Below are 21387 nucleotides of genomic sequence, written 5' to 3'. Positions count from 1 at the left end.
AATAGTGCCGCCGTTGGAATGAGTCCGACGGAGTCCTTCCGGAACCGTGACCGTTCTTCAGAGAAAAGAAACCTCCTATAGTGTGTCGATGAATACTCTTCCACACAGTCCTCCGTCAGCGAGATTGAAAGGGGTACCAACGTCGTGGCCGTCAAAGTCGGCTGGAATATAATCGAGCTGTTTACTTCTCGTTGTTCTTGCCCAACTTTATGTATACGGCAGTGTCAAGTTAACATCCAATGTCCAAATGAAGCTTTCAGTTTCACGTACAATTATGTGTTTGGCCCAGATGAAAGCCAAAGCCAAGTGTATGACATTGCAGGCGCAGACAGGCGGTTCTGAACTGAGTTTCTGAACCTGTATAAAACTACTGTCAACAATAAGGAAAACTGAAAAATACTAAGACGTAATATAATCAATTTGTGCCAAGTTATTAAGCACCTTTCTAGACTATTCACAGAAGACTGCTCACTTAAGATGGGTTAAATACAACTTGTAGTTCCCACATCACTCTTTTTCAGGCATTTTGGCAGGCCACTGGACAATCCTTAACTTGCTTGAAAAAGTTTACGGGGTTAACTAAATAACCATCCATTGGATATTCCGTCAGGTATGACAGCCCACTTACAAATTTATTCTGGCAGTTATGAAGCACCCCACAGAAAAATGCTATTAAAGAAGAATTCACAATGTGGCAACCAGTAAGATTCCACTTGACAAATATTCTGTGTTACAGCCTCTAGCCATAAATGTATTTTAAAAAATTCTTTCTTTTTCTAACGTTTCGAACAATTTTTCTCTTTCAGATTCAGATTTTAATTCTGTTACTATTTCTTAGTTGTTATGCACTCTTCAATAACATTATACAATTCTTACCTAGTTTATAACTGATTGAAACTGGGATGCTTTCTGGCAAATGCAAGTGTAATCAGATGGTCTTGAAGACACCAAGAGCAACCAAGCAGTGGCCAAAGCAACTCTTGATTATGGAAATGTCATAACATGACTCTGTAAATGATGTCTGCAATTTAGATTTAGTCTTGCATTAGAATTTATGATTCACAATCACACTATTCGACAACTTAAAAAAATTACTACTAGTCAAACCAGCACCACAGATATTCTATGACAGCACCTGCCAGCACCAAGCATTTAAAACTGAAATTGAAATAATTGTTGACTTGTAGAAAACGCAACGACTTGTCATTGTCAAGATGTCAACTTTTTCTAAATTGAAAATATCGAGCGCACGTTGCCAGAATTTTTAAATGAAAAATAGTTCTCCGACATCAGCTGAAGTCTACCTGGCGGCATAGACAAAGACCACTGGTTGATGCTGTGCTATCCTTTTAGCCCTATCCCTACTGACCCCGAGCTCCCGTATCGATTGTAGTGCCTCTAGCGGACAAAGTACTGTACTGCACCGAGGCTACGAAGGGTTTTGCAGACGAAGATTGTTTTCCTTCTGTCTTGGTAAAATTCTTTGCTGGCGTTTAATAGTTTAAGGTAATTTTGCCTTTAAAATTTTTATTAAGAAGTCAAATTGTATGAAATTTTGACATTAGCTAATTACAAAAGCAGAGAAATCAATTGAATCATTGCAATTGAATAGAAGTAAGCAGAGTGTAGAGATGAAAACGTACACTAGAGGGCAGGACAAGTAATACGGGGTTGGAGAAATCGGAGGAAGGGTAGCAAGAATTCTGGCGACAGTTGGCCATGTTAATTTTCTTATGAAGAGCTTCAACCAGTGGTCTTTGTCTATGCTGGCGGGCTGAATATTAATTTGAAATTTGAAAAATTCTTTTAACCGTTTACCATCTTTGAATAAGAAATTTTCACCTAAAAATTAATTAAAAATTCCTAAATTCCTACATATTATTATTATTCTGTCATTTTTCCACTTAGTTGATTGGCTGGGAAGTTGTTATATTTAACGAGCTCGATGATTTCGCCATCTAGGGGTATTTGGTGAAACGTTATCTAAAACGGTTTAACTGACACGCTAGTTTGCCTATGAACCTTTAAGCCTCAATAACGTTAAATTAAACTAAACTAAGTCTAAATAATGTTTAATTTCTGCATTGAAACCTAGTGTAGAAATTATAATTAGGCCTTTTTAATGCAGTGTTTTTTAAATGTCATTTATATCTAACAAGTACAAACGAATAGGCCAAGCGCAAACCACTTCTCGTTGTTCTTGCCCAACTTGATATAAAATACGGCAGTGTTTGATTGCAGGCGCAGGCAGGCGGTTCATGTTCTCTGTGTGAATTGTTATTTCTTCTGTCGATTGCATTTCCTATGCAGAAACTAATGATGCGGCTCTATGAACGAAAAATTGCAAATATTAACGATAATACTTGGCGTACTCGAAAAACGCCTGTATATTTTAAAAATCTTGATTGGCAGTTCTGCTGAGGCAAGTCACAAGACCGTAAAATTAAAATATATATATATCTCCGTTTCATCTTGTGTACCAGTAGTTGATTATTTATAATGAAGAATGATTGATCCGTATGTTATTTGCACGATTCTTGAGCTGATTTTCGTGAGGAGGCAGTCGACATCATAGGAAAGGTTGACCTGATGCTAAATGCCATCATAATTAACCTCTGGCAGTCCTGGACGTATTTGATAGCGGCACCACATTATCACTAGGCAGCACCGTGTAGTAAGGCGAGGGCAACAGAGTGAGCACGCGATTGTAGAGAAGCTCGTTGACGTTCACTGACCAGAGAAAGTCCCAGTGATTAAAGTACGGGTAGTCGACACGGATGGAAGCTTTCAGGTTTGGCAATTTCGAAGCCAACCAGGCGACATCCTTTTTAAAAAGACAAAAAAACAAATTTTTTTGCTAAGTACCATTAATGGGTTTCAAAAGTTTTAGAAACGTGTTTGTATATACTTCCGGAGTTGTTAACAGATCGTTTTCACCCCAAAATAAATAGACTGGCGCCGTGACCAACTTCAAATTATATTCGGGGGGAACCCCTTGACCTGCATAAAAGATCATTGATCATTGTTTGTTCATTGCATTTATTGAGTTAAACTGGAGTGATTTGATCAAACATACCGTAGTGTTCAAAATTTCCCTGAGGTCCGTAGTCGTACCTGGTGAACGTTTGACCTAAAACGGAACGAAAAGAATTCAAGAACCCGCACGAATTCGTCAGACGTGAATGCCTGTGGTTATATTATCTATATAGGATGAATGAGTTTTACTATATAAAATACGCACCCAAATTGAAGCTCTTGGCGAATTGCGATACCGTCCTGACCGAAGTGCCAGACGGATTGTGTCCCGAAATGACTGGAAGTGCCGTCTAAAAATAAAAAGACACACAAATAGCCAAACCCCCAAAGGATAATGAAGTAATTCACGATTTAAAAAAAAAAAAGAGAGTTATTCTCCTTACAATGTTGAAATTGTGAGGGTCGGCACCGGCAATGAGGAAAATCAGATTGCGGCACATTGTAGCTTCTTTGAGGGTCCGCTCGCAAAATACCTCACGAATTCGGCGATGGATTCCCGTGTTGGGCAAAAAGGCTCGCGTTCGAATGAGCCGGAGAAACGTCTTTTTTTTTTAATCAATAAAATAGAATGTCGTGAATACGGTGAAACTACTACATATGCTAATTTAAAAAAAAAAAAAGTGTGTAACTGGGACTGGAATTTTAAATAATCAGGTTACGAGGAAGAAGGAAAATTGCAACGACAGCGGGTAATAATTAAGTTATATACGACTAATTTTTGGCTCGTAATTTTGTACTTCAATTGGATCGACGAAGGCGGCCGATAGCCTGACGAAACTTTTGACGTTGGCCACAGAGGCGGCCGGTGCCAGAGCCATCATGACTTCGATTTTGCTATTCAGATGAGGATTGGTGATCATCGCTACCCAGAAAATCGCCGTTCCTGCGCTCGTGATGCATTCAGAATAATTTAATTCCGAGGTTTAGATTTGTGGTTTAACCTTCTTTTTAGGAAGTGTATAGGTAGGTATAAAATGGTTGACTAAAAAATTTCAGTACCCATGGAGTGACCGATGTACGTCAACTTCCTACTTCCGGTCTTTCTAAGGACGTAATTAATGCAGGCGGGGATGTCGTAACGTCCAATCTCATCCCACCTGAGAAAATTATAAATTTGTTGTTTGGTAATTAATTTCTGATTTGTTTTGAGGCAAGATAATTAACTTATTGCCGCTTATTGCGTCACATCTAGTTCTAATATTTTAAAATCGTCTTAAATATTTATTATAGAAACATTCCATTATTCCAATAAGGTGTTACACCTTTGATTTGATAGAGTAAGGTCAAATAAGAAATTGAATACTGACGAAAAGTCCCAGAATTCCTCCTCATTGACGTCCAGGCTGACGTGCCTTTTGGAGTAAGCGTTGCCCCGTGCGTTGCCCAGCCACACATCTACGTACAGAATAGACGCACATTCACACAAACTACGTCATTTGTAAAATACAATTTATGATATGAAATTTGGATTATTACCGAATCCTCTGTCCGCTAGGATGAACGCTGAAATTTCGTCAGATGAAAAGATTATTGACGCGGTCTCGTGTAACGGATTTGCAACGATTTTTCGTGATTTCAAAAAAGAAAAGAGAAAAGAATGTGTGATTACCCAAGGCTCTATCTGTGGGATTGATCAGCCAATCAGCATCACTGTTGAGTAGTCCGTGCTGCAAGAAAACGGGCCGTTTCGGTCCTTTCTGTCTTGACAATGCCGTCCGACCGTATGGAATTCGATGTATCCCTTCACATTCGTTATTTGTAGAGAAAATTATTACTCTCTTTCTTACATGAACATCATTTTCTAACGTAAAGTGCCCGAGTGATGGGCCATCCCATGTTAATATTTCCTTCAAATATAACATCATGTAAACTTGTTTTTAAAAGTGAAAGTTGGGCAAACTCGTTTGAACGGAAAAACAGCTGCTTCACTTGTCCGTTTTCGTGAATTTCATCATCGGACGATGATGAAAAAGGAAGGGAACACGAGCCGACACGATATGTGTACAAAACACATGTTCATGTGTTCATGTTCCTGGCGGTTCCTGGCGCGGAACTTGTCATATGCGTATACATATATAGAGCAGGAAGTTGTTGCTAAAGACAAGAACAGAAACATTTATAATGTACCTAAAAGGTAGCCGTCTTCGGTCAAAACTGTGTGCAGTTCCACGGGATATCCTCGATAAATAATAATCTCGGGCTATAAATCACGATCAAACGAAAAACGTACAAAACATTGATTAGAATCAAATTCAAAAAATAAAACAGTTTAATAGATTCTCGTGAAATTTTCATTCATATGCGTAAAAAAAAACCATAAAAAACGTGCGGTCTGTTGAAGTTGAAAACTTTCCAAGTGCAAGGGTGTTGTCATCGCCTGGGGGATGCCCCATCAGAGTATCGTACCATACAGTATCTTTCGCTCGCTACTCTGTAGTAGTTATGGATCTGAACTTTCCCTTTTTTTTTTCTTCTTCTCTTCTATTTTTCTCTTTCTCTCCTCCTGTCATGTCCAAAGTTCCATCTCGACGTCATCTGCGGTAGATTTTCTCTCTCTCTCGCTAAGAAAAAATATATCCTTGACCCAATTTTCAGATCGAATATACTATCGCTTATATAGGAACCCGCTCAAAACACCGAGCTCTTTTCCCTTTCATCCATAACAAGGAACCTCGACTCGTCTCGGCGCGCATCCGTCCGGAAGGGTCAGGTATTTTACGCGCCCTCTCGTCTGACCCCAATTTTCCCCTTATAGACCCCAAACACTTTCCCTCTCATTCTTTCGTCTTTTTAAATCGAATTTATTTTTCCACCTTACCAGGTAAGACCGAACCTCCACTTTTACAGTTGGAATATAGGAGCCTGGGATAATGAAAGTGGAATAACTCACACTGGACATGTAGGCTTCTGGACTAACTGGAAGCCGCGGGTTGTTGCGTCTCCCTCCGCCGACACCGCCAACGAAGCCGCCAGCAGCGCCCGAATCGCCGTTCCTGTTGCCAAAAGGTAAAGTTCCCCATACGCTGGTCACAGCAATCTGTAGCAGGAGCAGTAGGACTGGGAACACGAAAGCCGCCGGGATATCGATTGACCGCAGCATAGCGCAGCGCACACTTTCAAAAAAAAGGAATGTCGACAGCACGTTGTTGTTGTTGTTTTGATTGAGGTATCGTGTTTGTGTGTAAAATTGGCACTTTGATTTATTACGTTTGTAAGTTGGCGTTTTAATACCCCGACAGCAGCTAACTCAAATCAATTCACCACCGCTATATAACAGAGAGAAAAGTTCCAAATGAAAAGGGAAACTGTACACACACACACTTAGAAATAGCGACTGCTCGACTCGATAATCGCCATGGAACTGGATGGATGTGGACTTGGTCAGGAGGACTATGCCCAGCCTACGGACTCTACTAGTTATAATCCACAGCCCCGCGCTTCTAATTCGCTTCTATTTCTCGACTGCGTACGAATGAAGACTGTGGGGAGAGACCAACGGCGACACTGGCAGAACCAGTAAGACGCACCAAGCAGCAATAGGGAAGTGTACTGTAGCTGTGCACAGTCCCAGGCACTGCTGTGTGTGCGAAGAGAGTCGAGAAATGGGAGGCTCTCTCGGGGCGGTCGGGTGACCTGAAAACAAAAAACGAACAAAAGTTTTCGCTGCCGCCGCTCTCTCCTTCCACCAAAGAAGCCCGTTCCTCCTTTATAACAGTTAACCGCAGTCAAGTTCCATCTTGGATCGGCCACTCTCCCATGACGATCTGCCATAATCAGCCCTATGTACGCAACAACAGCAACAGCAGCCGAGAAACGGAGACTATACACATCTACCGTATACTACAACAACTTATTTGATTCGAATACAACCAACGCAACTGGACTACCGTATAAGCTTCTCGAACGATCGTGACGGTAATCGCGATTCATGTAGCTCCCCGCGCGTCCTGGCATACACAAAAGTTACGCAATGGCATTCCACGAGCGTCTTCTCTCTCTCTCTCTCAAAAGAAAAGAAAAGAAAAAAAAAACAAAATTGAATAAATTTGACAAGGGATATAACGGTGACTGGTTTTCTGGTTTGCACTCGGGAGAAAGCAGTTTGCCTCATTTATATACGTACACAAATGAATTGAGTGCAAATTGGATGTAATAAAAGAAAATAGAAACAACGTCATCGTCGTCCAACACAGGACAATCATTCTGCACTGGGTTTATGGTTTATTGTTTCTGTACTGTACCGCCTGGCTCTTTCGGTACGGTGGGTCGATTTATACATGGCCGAAATAATAAGGACGAATGATATGCTGCTGTACACGTAACCTTCTTTTCTTTCTTTTTTTAATTGGAAACTCGGAACTTTTTGTTGTTTCTTTTTTTGCGGAAGCGGACGAGAGGGTAGTCATTAACGGAAGAGCGGTAGTATATGGTTGTAGAGCAATTCGTTCACGTTGATGGACCAAAGAAAGTCCCAGTGGTTGAACAATTCGTCGTCGATTTGAAACAAGCCCTTCACGTTGCCGAGCTGACTTGCTGCCCATTCACTGTCCTACAAATCCGTACGACAGGAAAATTGGTCGTTAATTTCTATTGATTAGAGACTCATTTTAATGGGGGGGGGGGGGGGGGGGTTCTCTAGCTTACTTCGCGAGTTGAGATGAGGTCGTTAAGACCGTAGTAGAGATAGACGGGCGCAGTGACTTTGCTCAAGTCGTAGACGGCAGGCTCCGGAGTCCCGTACAACTCCAAGTTGCCCTTTTTGCCAAAATCGTAGTGTTGGAAGATCTCCTTGCCTTTTAAAAAAAAATAAATATACAACCTGAATGAAAATAGCCAAGACTCACGCGACATTCAATGTATAACCAGTTTATATTATACCTGTGTTGTAATGCTGGGCGAATTGAGCAATCACCCGAATGGAAGTCCCCTGAAAGAGATGAGCGTTCACCGATGGCAACAGGTTCTTAACACAGACAAAATTGACAATGACAAAAAAAGGGTTATTTTCAGGTATGGCTCACACACACACAGGTATTCTTATATAGATTTTATCGCCCGGCATAACTGTCCACTCTTTCTTCTTTTCCCTTTAGATACTCTTGCAGCCAGCCATATGGTTTCGATCTCCACCCCGTTTCTCCCAAATCAATCTACCTTACATACTCGGATGTCGACACACGGAATTTCCCCGGGAGATTTCAAAAGGATACATAGCTACAAAGAAATATCTATAGGAACCAGCAAGCGCTCCTTAAATTTTTTGTCGTTTCTTTCTTTCAATCGTCCGCTTGCGCCCGAGCGCAGTTTTCTTCTATTAGAGAGTGGCCTGTATAGCTCTCTTAAACGGCGTTGTATAAGGGCTTGCTGATTTCTCTGACCTGCCAACACAAAAGAGCTAGTACCCATTCCGCGCAGCGCAGTGTGTGTGTGTGTGCAATAGCGTTTAGAACGTCCGAAGTGTTTACACACTGGCTTTCGCACTTTCGCTTAGCGAGCTAATGGGAGTCGCTGCATAGCACCAGACAAATCGTCTATCCATGTTCTATACACGCGCGCAATTTTTCGTTTAGATTCCAAAACAAAAGGCGTGTCGTGGGACAATCTCAATGAGAAGCATTGTGGCTCTCTTTATTTATAACTAACTGCTGCATGTGTGTACGCCCGCCCTGCTGAACAAAAGAAAAACAGAACTTTCGATGGGTATAGTACTACACGATTTCCTTTTATTCACGCTCAGGAAATTCGTTCGTGAAACGCTTTTTTGGTTTGGTATCCTGTGTGTCTATTCAAATGTCATGTGAATAAGAACATTATTTGTATCCATTACTACCTACATATTTTGAATATAAAGGAATTCCATACGCACCAAATCAAAGTTGTCGGGATTGGCGCCGGCGATTAGGAATAGAATATCACGGCAGAAGGAGGCCTTGAAGAAATTGCGCTCGCATAATCTTTTCTGGAACGTTCTCAAACTCATATCCTGATCGAAGATGGCTTTCTTCGGCATCTTGTCCATCACAACCTGTTCTTGCGTCAACATTCATATCGTCAAATGGGTATCAATCTATCAACTGGATTTTGGCTTGGGATTCAAATCGATTTTTAATACCGCTAATCGGGCGATGATGGGAGAAACGAGCCGGAATGGGCTCCGCAAGTTATGTTTGCTGGAAATGGGCGCCAACGCCAACATGCGGTGCACTTTCGAATTGAGTTCTGGGTGCTGGATCATGGCGATGAAGAAGAGGCCCGTTCCCAGCGAATGCCCGGCGTACACCAACTTGTCCCACCCGGTGACGGCCAGGACGTAGTTGATGCAGGCGGGAATGTCGTAGTAGCCGATCTCGTCCCATCTGAATTGAACAATCATTCAACCATGAAATCATTTGGCAATTCAATACAATCAAGTTTATTATTATTTAGTTGTACTCTACTCACGAATATTGCCAGAACTCTGGGTCTTGATCAGGATCGAGTTCGACGTGATTTCGGGAGTAGATATTGCCTCGCGTGTTGCCCATCCAGACATCTGCGTTCGTTATTTATAACCACTCAAATTCTCTCAAACTCTTCTATGATTATGTTATGATGATATTTCTTTTAAAAATGGTTTATTCTTAATTGTTGATATTACCGTAACCGAGATCAGCCAGCCGGAAAGCTATATATTCAACCAAAAACAAAAGAAGTGGCCGGGGGGGAAAAAAAAGTGAACGTTAATCAATTTATTCCCAACGAGGTCCACAATACGTCATGTTGAATTAAACTTAAAAAATATTGTTCAAACCGAGAGATCGATGACTTGGGTTAAGTAACCAGCAGGCGGACGAGCTAAAGACACCATGTTGCAGAAACACCGGCCGTCCTCTTCCTTCGGTCGCTTCGTAATCGTCGTGGATTTTACCGGTAGTGGGTCCGTTCAATGGCGACAACCCGTTATGTCTGGGAGGGATGCGATGGAGTTCCAGTATGTACCCGTCGTCTGTTATTTATACACATTTTGAGGTTTTTGTTTTTTTAATTTTTTCCTTTTTGGAATTCTTTTCATGTTTTTTTTTTTTTAGACAGTACTGGCGGTGTGACGGGCCACAGAAGCGCACGTATAATTGCGCCAGCATAAGCAGCACTGTACGAAATAATGGTTGAAAGAGGATCGAAACGCCCCCTCTGCTCGCGCATATGGCTTACCTGTGGTCACGTGATGGATCTCCAACGGATACCCGCGGTTCCTGATGATTTCTGGCTGAAAAATAATAGAAACACTTTTTTTTTCTCTCTTTCTCTCTCTTCAAAACGGTAAATTTGCATATACATACTTATGGCATAACGTAATGTCAAGAGACTAAAAATAACAATAACTGAAAGCGCATAATTTCACCTTCAAAGACATCGCACACGCAAGAAATGCATAATAGAAAAAGAGAGCGTACATTTAATGGCATGTCGTCCCGATGGTAATGATACGCTATACTTCGTATATATCTCGTCGCTTCTCACATTTCCTCCAGCGCAACAGATCAGCTGGGCCGGGATACAAGGAGCAATTCAAACGTCATCGCGCGCTGCTTCGATATTTAAATTTTTGAGAAAGTGCGCGCGGTCGCAACTTAACCCCGCCAACAAGAGAGTGATTCGCTCACGATTGCGCAATAAGGAAATCAAGAAAGGAAAAAAACAAAATTGAGTAGATTAGAAAGAAAAGAAAAAGTCAGCTTTTCCATTTTATAAAAGCCATGCCTTGAAAACAAAAATTGAGAGCCCCCGCGCTGGTCCAGGTAGTAAAGGAAAAAAATAAAATTATACGGCCCAGTCTATAGATAATGTAGTATAATATGTCAGAAGAAAGCTATGGTGACAAACTGATACGAGCCCACGATATGGGCATAGGGGCAGGTGGATTTCCCTATGGATGGGAGAAATCTCCGGCGGAGGCTTATTAACTATACAGCTCTACTAACTAGCAGCGATATACATATTTCAACTAAGGGTCGGTGAGTCAGTTCCGCTTCCCATTAGATAAGAAACCCTCGTCAACCTTCTCAACAGACACATGCATGCCTCCCATTTCGGCCGTTTGAAAACGAGTCACCGGGGGAGTTGAGTGACCTTTCTTGATGGCTCACTTCGATCCCTCACAAATCAAAGTGTCGGTGACCCTGACGTCAAATCAAGTCACAACCTGATGGCCTTCACCTCCACCCCCCTCCCAGTCAAATAAGAAAAATAAATAAAAAGCAAAAGGCATAATAATAACGTCTATAGACATATTTACGGATAATAGCATTAGCGTGTATTACCGAGCTCATGTAGGCCTCCGGATCCAACGGCAGTCTGACGTCGTCCGAATGGAAAGTCTTGTCCTCCGCATCGTCCAGCGTCCAATCCAGCGGCAAGACTTGTTCCTCGACATTGAGATTGTTGTGGCTGCTGTCGCCCACTTGATTCGTCCTCCGCCGGAAGAGAAACCCGCCAAACATTCGACTAGTGCTACTACTGTCATTTCCTCCGCCGCTTCCTCCACCACCTCCGCCGCCGTCGCTGCTGCTGCTGCTGTTGGTCGACGTAGCGTCCAGCGATGCGGATGCCAGTAGCAGGAGACAAGAACACCACCAGAAGATGCCCAGGAAAGAAGACAACCGCAACATCCACCGAAAGCCGTCGTGAGAGTTCCGGCAGACCTGCATCACGGGCGGCAGCACTATTGAAAACAACATTAACAACAACCGGACTCGAAAAAATCGATAAGTGTCTCGTCGTCCAAGTCGGTGGGTTATGATGGTCGATCCGCCGAGCTGTCGAGCCCAGCAGTTGGTGTCGTCGAAACGGAAAATAAGATAGGTAAAAAGAAGAGCGCGTGATTTAAAATTGATGCGGTGGTGGTGCGAGTTGAGCAGTGCACGTCAGTCGGGACGGAACTGCCAGCTTCAACTGATGCCCTGGCCCGCTCTTGTGTGTACACATAGCGTGTTGTGTATGTATATATACCGTAGCACAGTGGATAGTATGGTACTACTATACTACTATGGGACTAGGGTCTGCTGGGTAGTACACAACAGCAACACGTGAACACTCCCCCTTTCTTCTTCTTTCTTTCTATTCTTCCATTCTCTTTCTCACTATCTATCTTTTTTTCTTTCTTTCTTTCGTTATTTTTTTATATTTTTCCTTTTTATTATTCTTGTTGGGACGACGGTTGGACATGTCCAGCCAACTAGGCAGGAACCAAATGCTCGCTGCTGGAACCAAAAGATATCGCGCCCTTCTTTGATGCTCCACTGCCCGGCCCTTTTAATTCTATTCTATTCTCGCTTTTCTTCTTCTTCTTTTTCTTCTTCTTCAACGGGTCCCTCCTTTTTTTATCCCCATTTTTCTTTTCGTTTCACCCTATAGCCGGTAGTAGTGGTAGTAGCAGAGTAGACATTAGATGTATTATGTATTAGACCTCTATGATAACCGATGACTTTTGGTAAGCAAAGGAGCATTCCATTCTTTTTCTTTTCCTTTTGATCGAATCCAACAGAAGCTTCAAAAACTCTCAAATCTTCTTTCCATCTTTATATAATGCCCGTCTCTCTCTAGCTCTCTAGCTCTCTTTTGTCCTTTCAGATATAGACTCCCAGCGTCAAAAGCGTTTAACAGTCAACCCACTAACCCACTATGGACGATCCTTGGCTGGCTTCTCAGTCTCAGTAGTCTGGGGGCCTTTTCTCTTTCTCCCAATCTAAACACGGCGCATTTTTCATTTATTACGTGGCGTCAAATCTATCTCCTTTGTGTATATATACCTTCTAAGTGGTCAGACTGTTGTTGCGACTTGTCAGGGACGACTCCCGGCCGAGAGCTCTATTACATATCCCCTCACGACGACTGATGGCCGAAAAAAAGGGCCTTGTGGTGCAATAATTTTCACGCTGTAATTTTCTCTTTCTTCGTTTTATTTTTATTTTTTTATTTTTCGGTTGGTGTGTGTTTGTTGTTGTCGAGGACTGGGTTGATGCCGGACCGTGTTTGGTTCGGTGACCGGCCCCTATATAGCGCTTTCCGTCCCAGGTATTTTGGCTATGGGCGAGCTGTAGTATCGGGATACGACACTTTGTTTAGACTAGATGGCTCCGCTGATTTATTTCGTAGACATCTGCGAGAAGATTATTATACGCCGTCGCAGCGGTAACATCGCTACGCGTATAGCCATAACAGCTAGTGTTGTGTTGAAACAACACTTTTTTTTTCGTTATGGATGGAAAGTTGAGTACCGTAACATCGACCGCTATTTTTTTTTTCGATTCAAATTCATCGCACGAAATATTTGTTCAAAATTTCACTTTTTTGAGAAGAAAAAACAGAGAGTTATAATTCAAAGTTGACTGCGTTAACGGCACAAGGATGCCAATAATTGCAAGCCATTTGCGAATATTCAAGTACGAATTGATCGACCTTCTTCCGCGCTGATTTTTATTGTTTTATTGGGCCTATAATATCAATTGAAATTATGGGTCAGGGGCGTGTGCTGGTGTTATTCAGTCCAGTCACAGGTATATAGTAGATATATAACAAATAGTCAAAAGAGTGTCAAGTTGTATCCGTGTAAGGCAACACAGTCCAATGAATATAAGGGGTGAGAACGCGCCCAACAATTGATATGCGCCCAACAACTGCCGACTGAATAAACACGACAAACCCAAGGAACAAAAAAAAAGTGGAACACTTCCGCATTTGATGTAGACGTGGTAGTAGCCCTAAAAGAGCTGTATACCCAGCAGAGTCTTAGAGACGATGCTATCGGCGGTACAGCAGCTCCAGCATTGTCCGTGGCTGTGTAACATACATGCTTCAATGTCAAGACATCCAGAAAAAAAGGCCTTACGTCACGCCGATATTGTAGGGAATGTTTGGGTATCTTTTATGAAGATGAAACATCTACAAACACTCAATTAGATTTAAAAACATGGCAGGTGCTGATGGCTATAGAATGCAGTACATCTTTTACGTTTGCAGCTTAAGGCTACGACACAGACTGCTGCTGCTAAGCAATTAGTAAATCATTGTAGAAGATGAGGTCCCACACGGCCTCGCGTTTCTCTAAAGATATTTCGTCTGGGCGCAGCAGCAGAGTGCCATATGACGTCATTTAAGGTGCCAGCCAGACCCAACGAGAGTTTTGTTCCAAGTTGCCTGATGCCCTTTACGCAAGCTGACGTGGCAGACTGAAAAGAAGAAAAAAGTAGGAGGATCCCATATTCGGTAATGATACGTAAAGGAGTATGGATGAGAATCCGAAACGAATAAGCTAAAGAAAGTTCGTCGGTCCCAAACAGCTGGCCAATCATTTCGACACAAGTTCAACATCTGCCGTGCGCAATCTTTTCCACGGGGCATACTTGCACTTGGACTCTCAAAGTATTTGTGTATAGAGATACCGCAGTAGTCTAGCTTTTGCTTCATTTCTTGTATTTTAACATAGTAATAACTTTTTATCAGCGGAGTATACATATGCATTCAAACTAAAACATTAAAAGGATGTAACAACGGTATTATAAAGTATGACACGGGCTAGTGCGCCAATAAATCACACGCAACATACAGTATAAGGCGAATTTGAGATTGTAACTAGTGTGGGATAAAAAAAAAGGAACGCGGTAATCATCACAAAAGACAATTGATAGGAATCGGGTGTGGTCCGTACAATGTATAATAGGCTATGTTTGGCCGAAGGAAGTCCATCGTTAATCTTTTATCCGCGCAATTTTGTGGTAACGCCGAAATTCAATTCTTCGTTAGACATGACTCGATTCTTTTATATCATTTTCGTTTTGGCAATATAACTCTCGATTATACATAGTCGATATATCCAATACCTGCGTATTCAATAGGAGTAAGGGAGGAGTTGGATGAGATGATAGTAAAGCAGTTGGTCGACATTGGTTGCCCAGAGGAAGTCCAAGTGATTGAACGCCGTCATGTTGACCCGGTAGAAGCCTTGCAGGTTGGTCAGTCTTTTGGCCAGCCACGTCACGTCCTGCCCGGCAAACAAAAGGAAATTATTACTCACGCACACAGCACTGAGGACGGACGGACGTCGTCGTTCTTTATTTTCCAACTTAAAAGCAACTCGTCGTTATAATATTATCCCAATCGTTCGCCCAACTTCTTTTTCTTCTGTCTTAAATACTTTTGCCATTTCATTCCTACCGAAAAAAAGAAGAAAAAGAAACGGACCGTAAATGGGAAAACATGATTGCGGTGGAAATAAAGCGGGGGGGAACGTCCGTGTTTTGAATCCGGAAGATATTGCGGATAATAACTAAAGCGAAACCGCGGCTCTATGGTATCGAAAAGTCAAAAAAGAGCAAAAGAAAAAGAAAGATAAAAACGTTAGGAAACAAATATTGACCGCAAACCGACAGTCAGCATATACCCCAAAACCCCCAGCGGAGTTGATTTACTTTTTCACCGGAGCTTATAGTATGTACGTATTTCCTCCACCCAGTCGTCTGAATATTTTTCCCCCTGACCGTATGAAAAACAGCATACTGTTTGGTGAATGACATATGTTAGTCTGGTTACGCCAAGCGAGTGGGAAAGGAAAAGAAGAAGATTCGGGGGGTTTTCCAGTCCGCCCGTGTGCGATATTTGATTTTTGTTTTTATTATTAAAGCAATTGCTGGTGGAGCGGGTGGTGGGCTAGGGAATAGATCGCGTGACGAGTTTGTCCAAGTACCAAGGTAAAGTAATAAAGAAAGGGACGTGAAGGCCACCACCAGTTGGGATTTCGAGCGACAGCCGCAGCCGGCGAGAGAGGTCCATATCCGAGATGGCGCTCGAGATGATCATCTAACGTTATACGCCATGTTTTATTAATGCCATTTCCTGGTGCCGGTTAGATTTGTGTGTGTGTAGATGGGAGAGAGAGAAAAAAAACGAGATCCACAACATCCGTTGTCGAACCTTGGGCACGACGAAGGGGACCTCGTCCATTGATTTTCAAATGTACAGACGGTCGCCGCGATGCAATAAGTTTTTAAGGATCGTATATAATATCGAGACGAGGACAAAAGGCGGAGTGTCGAGGTCGACTTTATAGGCTGAAATAAATTTTAAAAAAAAGGTCGAAATGGAAAAATGTTTTTTTCCTAGCTCTCGGAATGAAAATAAATTAAAAAGCCCAGACTTTAGAGGAAGAAGAAGCGCGATAATAATGAAACGACATTATGATTCATGGGCGTTAGCGCATTATCGTCTCAGGCCGACCATTAGAGGTCATCCATTCTCATCTGTTAACTCTGTTATGTACGCCGCATTGACTGCGGCCTCAAGGCTGGGTCATGGCTAAAAAAAAAGAGGAAGAGAATAAAGAAGAAGTTGGAGAGAAAATAAAAGGGTATGATACGTATAAGCACTACTTACTACAAACCCTCGATTTTATGACTGCGTGCGTATACACATCCATTATGTATGACCTACAGGTTCGTTTAACTCAGAAAATTCTCTTTCGTCGTCCGATAAGTGGTTTTTATCAGAACTTTCTACATTACCCACGCCTCGTATACACTTTCTAGCGCACGATTAACGGTAATCATATAATATATCCTAACCATCCTCCTTTCCAAGAGAATATACTTTATACTAGATGCATCACACAAGAGATGACGCTGCGTTCATAAATTTCATCAAAATGTATACACCCTGGGAAGAAGGCTATTTGTTGCAACCCCCTCTATCTGGACTGGCCACCTTGAGAAAAGAATTGGGGGGGATTGTAATAATCATTTGAAAGTAAAGCGGGTTCCTTTCCCCCTGAAACTTTGTTGAGGGACTGTCCGTAACTGAAACAATTACACGGCTGATCGACCCAGCCAATGCAGACCTTCAATAGTCCGGTGCAGCATTTTGGTTGAAGGTGTTTCTCTGAGGTAATAAAAGAATAGAATTTCAATAGAAAGAGGTTTTGGGTTTTTTTGGTTTTACCTTTGGACTGGCCAGCCAGTCGTTTTCGCCCCAGTAGAGGACGACGGGCGCGGTCACTGTTGTCAGGTTATAGGGCGGGGGCGTTGGCTGTCCGTATTCCTCCATGTTTTGTTTAGTTCCCCAGTCCATGCGAGTGTATCTTTCAGCTGTTGTTTTTTCATACATTTGGAAAGAAAATTTAAGGGGGGTTCATTTTTTAATTTAAAACGGCCACCATCATTATTACCATCTTGTTGCTCATTTCACTAAATAAGAAAAAAAAAAACTTGGGAAAACCAGAAATAATGAAACATACCCGTAGAGTATTCCTGCATGTAATGAAAGATGGTGTAGGTCGACGTTCCGGCCGGAGTGTGGGTTGTGATGAGGGGCACCATTTCCTAGACACGTAATAACTTAACAGTTTATTTTTTTCTTCCCACAAGATGACAGCTGCAACCATAACACACACAAAGTCTACCGAAAATTTTCTCACAATAAATAAAAGCCAGCGCAGTTATTATATGGAGAAAGAAAATGTGGTACGCAAAAGAAAAATTTCTATGCAAATATTTATGTAAAACAATTGATAATCACCTCGTTAAAGTTGGCTGGATCCGAACCGGAAAGCAAAAAGAAAATGTTTTCACAGAAATCCTCTTCCCACTTGGTCTGATCGCAAAATAATCTGCTCATCAGTTTGAGGACGGGACCCGATGGAAGGAAGGCCTTTGTTCCGAACCACTCGAACATCAACTGTACAAATGATGTGGAAAACCCATTAGTATCAATCGTGAATTCCGTTTGTGATGTATATAAAAAGAAAGTCGTTGGCAAATCGACGATCGTGATGGATCGTCATCGGACTAGTTCTGCCACTTACTTGGAGTTGGTGAATGAATGGAGTGAAGATTCTGATGGGCGACTTCATCCGGGAGACGGAGGCGACTGGCGCCAGTCCCACCTTTTTTCAAATAGTAATTTATTTATAGATGTAAATTTTATAGATGTAAATTTTAAATTATTAGATTTAAAATTTATTTATTAGATTAAAATTTTTTATTAGATTAAAAATTTAATTATTAGATGTAAATTTATTTATATATGTAATTTTTTATCAAAGGGAATAGCTAAATATAAAAGTTCACTCGGGAATAATAATTGAATAATACCATGAGTTCGATTTTTTCGTTGAGTTCGGGGTGTGTCTCCATGGCGACCCAAAACATGGTCGTGCCTGCGATATCATAACGAAACGAATGCAAATAATTCATCGGAATTTGATCTTTTTTTTCTTTTTCTTATATATTCCAGTCGTCTTTGTGTCTGACGTCTCTAATAACCTTTTGGGTATATTATAGTATTCTCATTTAAAACTTACCCATCGAGTGGCCGATGTAAAGTAACTTTTGACGGCCAGTCACTTTGAAGATGTATTCCAACTCGGCCGGAATATCGTACATGCCCATCTCGTTCCACCTATATTATAAATGAAATGCGAGACACAACGAGGAAAAAGGGGAGAAATAACTGAAGATTAAATAGTTCATCTGTATGTGCATAAGGACTTTCAGTTGATGTAAGAACATATAATAATACACGCAAGAAACGAGCGAAAATTATTCGACAGGAATTTGATTTTGATTTCCCCGCGAATAGATTGCAGAATAATGTATACGCGCTCGGATGGAATTCCCAAGCAAAAGCGGTCGTTTCCGCTTCTAGCCGGAACATATCTCCGCGCATCTGATTGAAAATACTCGTTTCGCTCATTGCTGCTGTTGATGTCATACGACCATATTTAATCGCCACATTTTTGCTCCATCTTCTTATCAGCTTTATCTCCCCGTCATCGAGTGTTTTATTTTTGCTTCATCATCAAAATACTATACGTTGGTCGTCGATGAGTTGCCAGGAGATGACGTCGGTCCCCCCCCCCCAGCAGCGAGCAGCGAGCCCATCAAGAGGACACGCCCAATTGTCTTTCGCATCAGTTTCCTTCGCTCCCACCCCACCCCAGAACGGATGACGACGGTGACGATAATAAAAAAACCAAACTCTGAAATTCCCTTGGCAAAGCTCTTCATGATAACTGCAATGAGTCAAGATGAGCGGATGAAGCGAACTGATAACGTTTTTGGTATTTGCTGATGAAATGCGAATTCGGAGGTCGCCGGGTTATTTTTAAAAATAAACTAAAAAAGGAACGGATCTTTCATGTTTTTTTTACCTTTCAGGCGGTTCTTTTAAAACAAAGTTTCGCTTCAAAAAGTTGAAATTTTTAAAAAAGACAAAGGGATAACGGGATTTGTTTAAGGCCTCGGATTATTAGATATCCCGCTAGGCGCTGTAGGCCGGCGCCACCTTCTTCCGCGGTGAACGCGGTAAAAAAAGGAGAAATTCAAAATATTTCCAACAAATGAGAGGAAGAAGAAGAGAAAACGATTGCCCGCGGGATGAAAGAGAGCGAGAACAGCAAAACAAGGGCGCGACTCACGACGGACGACCCACAAAAGCTAAAAGTCGCGGACGTCACCAACGCGGAAAGATAAATAAATATTATAGAAGGCGAAGAAGATGAAGAAAAATGACTGGGCCGAATTGATTAGTTAATATGCGGAGAGCGGGTTGGGCGAGGCGGAATCAACAAATAAGCGAGAGGGTTGTACGGTCGCCGCGCTACGTGAAATGAGGCTAATGATATGGGGGAAATGTCATGCGAATGATGAGTCATTATCAACAAACAGGCGAGCTAGAATAACTTACGTAAATCTCCAAAAGGCCTCGTCGCTCTCTTTCAAGAAAATGTGCTTATTGGAATAGGTATTGCCTCGGGCGTTGCCCATCCAGACATCTGATTTCGCAACGACAATTCAATCGTTAATCAATTCAATTATTAGGTTATAATTTGTTTTTACCGTATCCTCGGTCTGCCAACATGTACGCTATACAAAAATAAAGGAAATAGTCGATTATGTAATACACGCCAAGACATTTCAAAACGGATTCTTACCTAAGCCTCTGTCGGTGGGATTGAGCACCCAATCGGAAGAGGAGCAAAGTAGCCCGTGCTGGAGGAAGACAACCGGTCTGGTCGTCACCCGCTTGGCGTATTTGCTGCCAAACTGTTTCGAACGCTGAAAACGAGTCGGCACTCGCCTGCTGAACGGAATGCGGTGCATCTCCAGAATGTACCCGTCAGCTAAAAAAAAACGAATAGCGACAACAATTTGAAATAAAATCAACCAGATTTTAACGATGGATATAAATTAATTTTTCGTACATGTAGTCACTTGGTGAATTTCCACGGGGTAGCCTCTATGAGCAATCAACTGCGGCTGTTGTTTTCCAACGAACAAATAAAATCAACATTAACACAGCGAAACAATTGAGTCTAGTCATATAAATCTAATAACAATAAAAATGGTCTTACAGTGGTCATGTCGAGCTCGGGGTCTTCCACCGGTCCGAATTTGCTGTCACTATAACCCCCCACTAGAGATCCGTTGTTGGCCAGCAGAAGGGAAAGGAGCAGGGCCGAGCTGTCAATCAATGAATTGCTTTTGACAGGGTCCAATAATTGCTGTTGCTGGGCTGCTGCTAGCTGATGACAATGGCAGCCATGAGAGGCCAGCAACAAGAAGAGGAAACACACGGCCAATAGTCGGTTACGGATCGGCAACAGTTTGAACATGCTGGTAACCGTTTGAGAGAAGAACAACAACAAAAACAAACGGAACAGTGGGAACCGATTTTATGGATTACAGTTTTTTTTTAGACAATACAGAGGGTCGAGTCCTTGTTGAAATGAAATAACCGAGTGCTTCGGGTCTCCAAAGCCAACTGAAATGCAGCGAGGAAGAGACTCTCGTGTGGAGTTTTGGTTACTGCTCCTCCCCAGGGCGTCCTCCGCTGGCCTTTTTATATTCACAAAGCCAAAGAACCGGAAAGTCGCTACAAAAGGGAAATTTCAGATGAATCCTCCCACCAAAGAGAAAAGACGAAAAAGAAGAACAAAACAAAAAGAAAAGGGAAAAAAAAGTTCAGCTGTACTTGTGTGTGTGTGTCACAGCGGCGACCTTTATCAAGCTGACGATGGCGGTGACCCCGCGGTAGATTTATTCATATCTAGTCGCGTCACATGTCTGGCTTTATTTTCGTCTCGTGTCAGACATCAGACACATTTCCATAATCTGTAACGTATAGTCTGAGGATGTGGAAAATCTACTATTTGAAATGTGTCTCTTCATTTTCTTTAGTCTATAGACCATTAGACCCGTCGAGATAAATCGAAATAGGAGAAATCGAAATCAAGCCAATCCCCGATTCGAATTCTCCCGCACTCGGCAAATAATGGCGGGGGATTCAAAACAAAACAAAAAGTTTTGAAAACTTGGACGCTAT

At 42.0% G+C, this 21387-nt stretch overlaps 3 protein-coding genes and 1 pseudogene across 5 annotated transcripts; all 4 read right to left on the bottom strand.

Moving 5' to 3' along the window:
* LOC124320441 overlaps positions 1–21387 on the bottom strand; it is a 313411-nt pseudogene that overhangs the window by 26520 nt on the left and 265504 nt on the right.
* Positions 2351–6830, bottom strand: LOC124320358 (gastric triacylglycerol lipase-like). 2 transcript variants are annotated; one of them, XM_046783215.1, is made up of 13 exons: positions 6244–6830; positions 5927–6149; positions 5164–5236; positions 4646–4777; positions 4513–4539; positions 4344–4431; positions 4036–4133; positions 3774–3919; positions 3420–3578; positions 3242–3326; positions 3077–3130; positions 2909–3000; positions 2351–2824 (listed from the first exon to the last, which is right to left on the bottom strand). In XM_046783215.1, the coding sequence occupies exons 2-13, from the start codon at positions 6134–6136 to the stop codon at positions 2609–2611; spliced, it is 1380 nt and encodes a 459-aa protein (XP_046639171.1). In that variant the 5' UTR covers positions 6137–6149; positions 6244–6830; the 3' UTR covers positions 2351–2608. The 2 variants fall into 2 exon arrangements, with proteins under 2 accessions (XP_046639171.1, XP_046639170.1); XM_046783214.1 differs by having other exon boundaries at positions 5927–6828.
* Positions 7214–12011, bottom strand: LOC124320329 (lipase 1-like). 2 transcript variants are annotated; one of them, XM_046783171.1, is made up of 10 exons: positions 11337–12011; positions 10228–10282; positions 9827–10021; positions 9674–9700; positions 9478–9568; positions 9149–9392; positions 8903–9061; positions 7915–7999; positions 7681–7829; positions 7214–7585 (listed from the first exon to the last, which is right to left on the bottom strand). In XM_046783171.1, the coding sequence occupies exons 1-10, from the start codon at positions 11751–11753 to the stop codon at positions 7442–7444; spliced, it is 1566 nt and encodes a 521-aa protein (XP_046639127.1). In that variant the 5' UTR covers positions 11754–12011; the 3' UTR covers positions 7214–7441. The 2 variants fall into 2 exon arrangements, with proteins under 2 accessions (XP_046639127.1, XP_046639128.1); XM_046783172.1 differs by lacking the exon at positions 11337–12011 and adding an exon at positions 10470–11291.
* LOC124320351 (lipase lipl-1-like) lies at positions 14471–20895 on the bottom strand. Its single transcript, XM_046783201.1, has 12 exons — positions 20417–20895; positions 20267–20321; positions 19997–20185; positions 19902–19928; positions 19750–19837; positions 18365–18462; positions 18156–18220; positions 17867–17947; positions 17581–17739; positions 17300–17384; positions 17005–17150; positions 14471–15055 (listed from the first exon to the last, which is right to left on the bottom strand). Exons 1-12 carry the CDS (start codon positions 20675–20677, stop codon positions 14903–14905), a joined length of 1407 nt encoding a protein of 468 aa, XP_046639157.1. The 5' UTR covers positions 20678–20895; the 3' UTR covers positions 14471–14902.

This window comes from Daphnia pulicaria, chromosome 1, assembly GCF_021234035.1.
Source record: "Daphnia pulicaria isolate SC F1-1A chromosome 1, SC_F0-13Bv2, whole genome shotgun sequence".
NCBI lineage: Eukaryota > Metazoa > Arthropoda > Branchiopoda > Diplostraca > Daphniidae > Daphnia > Daphnia pulicaria.
Note: the sequence above shows the minus strand (reverse complement) of the source record. Positions and strands in the feature narration are given on the sequence as shown.

Coding starts and splice junctions, on each gene's coding strand:
- LOC124320358 (XM_046783215.1), bottom strand. CDS start 6,136: ATGCTGCGGTCAATCGATATCCCGGCGGCTTTCGTGTTCCCAGTCCTA. Junction 4,778..5,163: donor CGAAGACGGCTACCTTTTAG/GTACATTATAAA, acceptor ACGAATGTGAAG/GGATACATCGAATTCCATAC. Junction 3,579..3,773: donor CCTTCGTCGATCCAATTGAA/GTACAAAATTAC, acceptor TAAAAAAAAAAG/ACGTTTCTCCGGCTCATTCG.
- LOC124320329 (XM_046783171.1), bottom strand. CDS start 11,753: ATGTTGTTTTCAATAGTGCTGCCGCCCGTGATGCAGGTCTGCCGGAAC. Junction 9,701..9,826: donor CCCAAGTCATCGATCTCTCG/GTTTGAACAATA, acceptor TTGAATATATAG/CTTTCCGGCTGGCTGATCTC. Junction 9,569..9,673: donor GCTGGCTGATCTCGGTTACG/GTAATATCAACA, acceptor TAACGAACGCAG/ATGTCTGGATGGGCAACACG.
- LOC124320351 (XM_046783201.1), bottom strand. CDS start 20,677: ATGTTCAAACTGTTGCCGATCCGTAACCGACTATTGGCCGTGTGTTTC. Junction 20,322..20,416: donor CCGAGCTCGACATGACCACT/GTAAGACCATTT, acceptor GGAAAACAACAG/CCGCAGTTGATTGCTCATAG. Junction 19,929..19,996: donor TCCCACCGACAGAGGCTTAG/GTAAGAATCCGT, acceptor ATTTTTGTATAG/CGTACATGTTGGCAGACCGA.